Genomic DNA, 6,488 nt, shown 5'->3' with positions numbered 1-6,488 from the left:
TATAGAGAATGAAGTTCATATATGATTTAAGGCGCGTAAACGTTGTTCGAGTAAGTTTTGCATGCAGAATTTCACTGTGAAATTTAAGTTCCACGATCACACAAGTACCATCAAACACAGTTCAGTCCTTTGTTAACAGTCAACAAATCCATGTTTAACCCTCCTCTTGAGGGTCAAAAGGTTACCAGACACTTACTCTTCGCACGTCAGTGGAAAGCACATTTCATGGTCATTTCAATAAAGCCATAAAAATAGTAGGTCACCGCTGAAACAAAAAAGTTTTTCATTCGCTCCGTCAGACCATGTCCTCAGAAAATGTCTAAAATCTGCCCTGTGCCCCATTGACCTTTGACACGTGACCTCTAATTTGACAAATACGTGAGTCTATCCACATACGCAAACACCCCCACACTATGAACAGAGATAATAACGGTCATACAAACTGTCATATGTGTACGACAACATTCTCAGGCCCAGGACCAGACCATCGGCCCCGGGGGCCCCACCGACCAACATCTGACAGTTTTCGGATCACTGTCACATACTGCCATCTAGTGACGAATTCAGAAGTTCTGAAGATGGCTGTCAGAATGACAGCTGAAACTGTCAAGGTAAATAATTTAAGGATTTAACCATGAACAATGAAGTTATTAATGTTTTAAAAGAAATTCGACTATGAACTTTCAAGATTTAATAAACACGTTTCTTTGCCCATAAAATAAATGCTTGCAGCTTTATTCAGAAATAACAAGTAATAAATATGGATACATCTTTCTTTTAACCCCAATATAAGCTTGCGGTAAGGAGAAACGGTAAACCACTTTTTCCACTTCAGTTACATTCTAGTACAGCATAATTTAAACTGCTTCCTCGATTTACTGGAATAGTAGATGGATATGCCCTCTGCGCTGATCCTCTTAGAGATCACTATCATAAATAGTAAATGGCAATATATTTCAAATGCACTTGAACAGACATATCTTATGTTTATACTTGAGTATATACTTGAGTTCAATACAGACCAACAGATCCCGCTACAAATAGACATTACAGCATGAAACTGGATGCGAAAATGTCATACCATCAAAAACTTGGTCTAGACATTCCTATCTTAGTTGGTGATACATTGCGTGTTAGATCCCCTTCATCTGAGCCATCAGTTCTTCCAGACTTTGTTCAGTCTCCTCTATGCTCTCGCCCTCCTAAAATATGCCCGACAAATACTCAAAATGAATTGGACATCTCATGGGAAAACCTCGCCAATCTGATCAGTTGGTCCACATTTAAGTTGAATGCAATTTTTGCATAGTAGTTTTCATAACAGTGTAGCAATGAATCACTAAGGAAGAGTGTGTTATCACTAAGGAAATATTATCCCCTCTATACACTAATAAAACAGGTTAAAAAATGAAGCTAAAGTCACGAAATAAAGTGCTTTGTACAGTGCCAATGTGTCTATGCAATTTTAAGATGACACTGAACGTTTAACATTTCAAAATCATGCAGCACTATCCTATGACTGCGCAGACTTCAAAATTTGAGGAACATTTTATCAGAAAGATGTCGAACCTGAGTATTAGTGACAGGCTTGGTGTAGGCTAATCTGACACCCTCCACAAGATCGGGAACAATTCCTCCATCCACTGCATGCAGCACTTCCTCACTTGTCTCATCAACTAAGCTAATACCTGCAGCAAAATAACACATACATACACACACATATATATATATATATATATATATTATTCATTTACTTAAAAAAAAATAAAAGCTTGTATATGGTATATTATATGAGCTTGGAAAAGCTTGTAAGTTCGTTATGTGACAACTCAATTCAATTCATGTAGGGACAGAAAGGGATTGAAGATTTCCCCATGTAAGGACATATTTTACCATCAAGTTAAAGGGAGAGTTTACTCTAGGTTCTAAGGTTATTTTCAGCTAATTTAGGGTTATAATTACGCTACATAAAAGTTTCATGGTTCAATCACCATTAGAAATATTTTTTTTAATGTTTTAAAACTAACGACTACAGTTTGATTACAATGACGGTGGCGCCACTCAAAGCGCATGATCAGATAAGTTGCGCAAAACCACTTTCCAGCCAAGGGCTACAGACCGAGGGTGTTTCTTATTTATTCATTTAAAAGCAAAAGGATTGTAATATCTTATAAACGACATATAGTTTCAGTTATAATATGGATAAATTTTCCCTAAAATGAATATCGTTCGGTTAAATAGCATTTAGGTATAAACATAATTGCACTTTTGTGATTAGCCCTCGGTCTATAACCTGCAAAATAAATTGTCAAATACGCAACTTTTTCGGGGTGGCAGCACGGTCGCGGGTGTCATGGCGCCGTTCAAATTTCGTAGCGTTGATGTGTTCAAATACGTGTGGGTATAGATGATTTGTTATACAGTAAGTACAGTTGTATGCAGTAAAATCCTAGAGGCTACTGTCCCATTAAATTAGCAACTGTTATCGGCGCAGGAAAAGGTCTCCCGTTGACACCAAAAACCTAGCATGCTGTGTCACCAACTGGTTAGATGTGTTACTGTACTTTTTGTACACAAAAAAGATTACGACGATCAAACCTAATAGCACTGCCTGCTATAACAGGGCATACAAGAATTGCTTAAAATTAGATCAAAATTAGTCAAGTGTTAACATATTCAGCAGTTTTCCGAGTCGTGCAATACATGGGAGAACATCTATTTGTTATTTAATTGAAGGAGTCCCTTGCTAAGGGTGACCTCAACCTTCCAGTGAAATAGCTAGACAATGACATAGCACACACACACAGAGACACACACGTACCCCAGTCATTCTCTTCATGCACAACCTCATCCGTGGCGTCTGAAACTGGACCCTGTTCGCAGGTGGTGACCACCCTCTCCTGTAACATGTAATGCACATAAGTAGGTACATGCATGATTGCAATGTAATGCATTATTTTACTCTTTACTGCAACGATGTAGAGTTTACTATATACTCAATCATGCAATATTGAAAAGTCCATTGGATATCCATAAAGAACTATAATAACAGAAGTTAATGAAAACAAAAAAGGTAAAATATGTTTATATTCACTCCTGATACTATGGAAATTATATCATATATATTACTATGAACCATGGGTGTAATTAAGACCAGCAAATAGTGAAGGTTATAAAAGTTCTTCATATTGCACCTGGTACAAAAGCTGCTGCTTCACACAGTAGCGGTCGTCACATTCCTGGTTCGGTTTCATTGACATGGTGGGAAAGAAATCCTCCATCGCATTGTAACCAACATAGTGTGATACTTTTCCAAACTTCAGCAAGAGCCTGTGATCAATGGAAGCATCAGTCACTAATACACAGGGAAGCTCAATCACCAATACATGCTGGTGACAACTACACACTAAGCATCGAGTGTTGCTGATGGCAGCAATGTCTAGAGTTGCAGGTGGGTGACAACTGAACTATGCACAGCGCACTGAATTTTGCAGGCAATAGCTCTGCACAATGCATTGCCTCACCACATAACACAGCACACCTCTTGAATGCACTTGTAACGTAGTAGAGCCACAAGAGGATGTAGGAGTAGAGTACATCATAATGAAGAAGGACATTAGGCAATTGATAGAAAGGTTAACACCAATATTATATGACATTATTAATGTCCTTATTGTGATTGATTGATATTCCTAATACAGTGCTGCCACTCAGGATATTACAAAAAAAGTATAAAATCTGTCCAGAAAAAAAGTATCAAAGTTGTCTAAAAAAAAGTATAAAAAAAAGTATAAATTTGTATCAACCTACATTGATTTGTAGTCACTTGTTACCCTATACCTTATTGTTACCGAATACATTATAGCCTATGTGCAGCATGTATACAAGCTTCAGGAATGATGTGTGCAATGTCTTGAGGAGTTGTCTCTTGAACCCTCAGTTTGGAACATGCAATGCAGTCCCTTGGCCAGAAAGGTCTGTGAGGCAGTAAAATTTGTTGTGGTGTTTGTGTGCTTCAAGGTCCTAGCAGAGGAGTGCATGTGCTAACCCCCCACTTAGGGGGTTCCGGGGCGTGCTCCCCCAATTTGTTTTCTAAAAAATGGTGCAATTTGGTGCATTCTAAGCTATTTTGGACACATTGTATGAGACTCTTGAATCTATTTTTCAAGTTGCCAAAAGTTTTGTCAGCGAGGCGGGTTTTTGGACAAATTTTAGTGTGGCGGCTGAGAATTTGAGCGAGGCGGGCCGCCTCGCTCGTGTTAATGCAGGGGAAACACTGCAATGCTCTGTCATTTGGTCACTGACAGCAGAGAGCTGAAAGCAAAAACACTCCACTGAACAGAGCACACCATCACGTCTGCAACAAGACTAGCAAAGCACATCTTTAATCTCATCAAATATAGTGTTCCTAAATGTAAGTCTGAAGAGTTTTGACCATCTTTGGCCAAAAAAAAACATTTAAAAGTATAAAGTGGCAGCACTGCTAATAGAGTATGGGGTGATGGGGCGTTTGGAGATGCAGCCATTAGCATTTGCCCAGTGGTAATTAACCATAGGCATTGATAGTATGATAATATGAACCAGGAAAAACGGGATCAGGCCAGATCCAGGCACGAGGCCCACGACTGGACGAGAGCAGTGGGCCCACACAAGAGGGAAGCCTCCACTATAAAGGGAAGTAAAGATCAAGATCTTAGGGAGAAACTCGGGGACTTGTGGGCACTTGATGGCTGATGTGTAAAATCTACAAACGCCGACTCTACACACTCACCGGCTTCTTAACGACGGCTAATTATATTTGCAGCTGCATCCTCATTGCCACATCTACATTACTATTTACACCTGTGAGTTTAATACATTGCAGATTTCATCGCTGCCTGGCTTACTTTAGCGTGTTCTGTACAAGTAAGGCTGACACGATGCCCATGGTCGTCGGGAGGCTGGCTGCACACACACCATCCTTCTTCAACGTTTTCTCATCAATGTTGGATGCCACCACAAGAGGTGGAGCGCACTGAAAACATGACACAGATCAACACCCACCAGCAATCATTATGCCGATATATATGAATAGTCAATACCATTACTGTTGATAAAACAATATGGTTCCACACTAGGCAGGTAATGGTAGTTTTCTTCACGTGTGGAATGATGTGTATGTGAATGAATATTAATTATATTATAATATATGCTGGCCTATTTATTTATTTATAATAGTATATGAATGTCTGTATGTATCATTCCTAGACTTTTTCATTTCCCTTCTTATTTATTGCCCCTGCTCTTCTTCCTCACTACTTATACCATGATGATGTACCACATTCATTGATCCTGGTACCCTTCCTTCTTACCTTTCCTTGTTTTCTCTCCCAATTCTCCCATATATTATACATACGTATATACGTACATACCCATGTACACATGCTCGCATGCGTGCATGCAATCACTCAGGCACGCACGCTCACATGCAGACACACAGGCATGCATGCTATAGCAGGGTGGTGAACAACCTAAAATTCAAACATGTCAAACTGGGAACTTGCGGCCGGGGTCCAGCTCAGGAGCTCAGGGGTTTTAGATGCTCTCTGGTGCAATCTGAGCCTTATTTCGGAGCATTTTTGCACAGAAATTATTATCTATATTTCAAAATAATTTGGGTTGAGTCAAGAGTCAGGAGTGATGAGTCATTTTTCATTGTTCAATTTGTATAATAGTGTTAATGTAACCAGCAAAATGTTATAAAGCAATGTGCGAAAAATGCAAATAAATATACTATAAGGTGAAACTATATTTCGCTATATTTTGTTCGGATTGAGTGCCGTGACTGAGTAGAAATCTCGTAATAAAAGCTTTAAATTCCCAGTTTCTTTTTCCTTATTGCTACCCAGGCATCTTCTGCTGCCTCATGGAAGCTAGGTGATGTCCTGAGCTGATGGGCCTTCCACAGACACCATCAGAAATAGGCTGGTTATTGTGAGCTGTTTTTTATTCATGGCAGATTGCGAAGCGCTATGATATGAGAGTCATGAGACTCAGGACAAGTGAAAGTCTATGTCGGACAAGTTATTCGTTTGGCTAGTTGCCCGATTGGACCACTAAAAAAATTCTAGTTGTGTAATATTCCTAACATCCTTTGAGCCAGGGTGCCATCGCACGACATTCTCACATTATATTTTCAAAGGTCGACGAAAAAAGCGGCCCCCGAGGCACGCGTCTGTGGCTGTGCGCATCGACGCTGTGTACGTGCCTGCTGGCGGCATTGATTGAAGTACGGGGGAGGGGCACTATTGTTTCAGTCGCGTGGTGCTAATCACTACTAAAATGTAGGGGGTGGGCAGCGCTGGACTATAAGCCGTGTTCACACGGTCATGATTTGGCTCGAGCCAAATGGGCTAGATTTGGCTCGAGCTAAATTTGGCTCGGGCCTAATTGAGTCGGCGCGTTCACACGTACGCAAGTGAATACTGTCTGTCAAATTCAAATTCAAA

At 40.0% G+C, this 6,488-nt stretch overlaps 1 protein-coding gene across 1 annotated transcript in view; it reads right to left on the bottom strand.

The window, feature by feature from the left end:
- Positions 1 to 706: 706 nt before the first annotated feature.
- Positions 707 to 6,488, bottom strand: part of LOC106806782 (ubiquitin-like modifier-activating enzyme 5) — an 18,667-nt gene continuing 12,885 nt past the window's right edge. Inside the window, exons 8-12 of the mRNA XM_014808854.1 lie at positions 4,887 to 5,014; positions 3,195 to 3,330; positions 2,822 to 2,900; positions 1,570 to 1,688; positions 707 to 1,202 (exon numbers count right to left, since the gene is read on the bottom strand). Coding sequence (XP_014664340.1) covers positions 1,134 to 1,202; positions 1,570 to 1,688; positions 2,822 to 2,900; positions 3,195 to 3,330; positions 4,887 to 5,014 — 531 coding nt within the window. The 3' untranslated portion in view covers positions 707 to 1,133. The remainder of the gene's footprint in view (positions 1,203 to 1,569; positions 1,689 to 2,821; positions 2,901 to 3,194; positions 3,331 to 4,886; positions 5,015 to 6,488) is intronic.

The sequence above is a fragment of the Priapulus caudatus genome, unplaced genomic scaffold (assembly GCF_000485595.1).
Source record: "Priapulus caudatus unplaced genomic scaffold, Priapulus_caudatus-5.0.1 Scaffold179, whole genome shotgun sequence".
NCBI lineage: Eukaryota > Metazoa > Priapulida > Priapulimorpha > Priapulimorphida > Priapulidae > Priapulus > Priapulus caudatus.
This window is presented reverse-complemented; position numbering and strand designations above follow the sequence as displayed.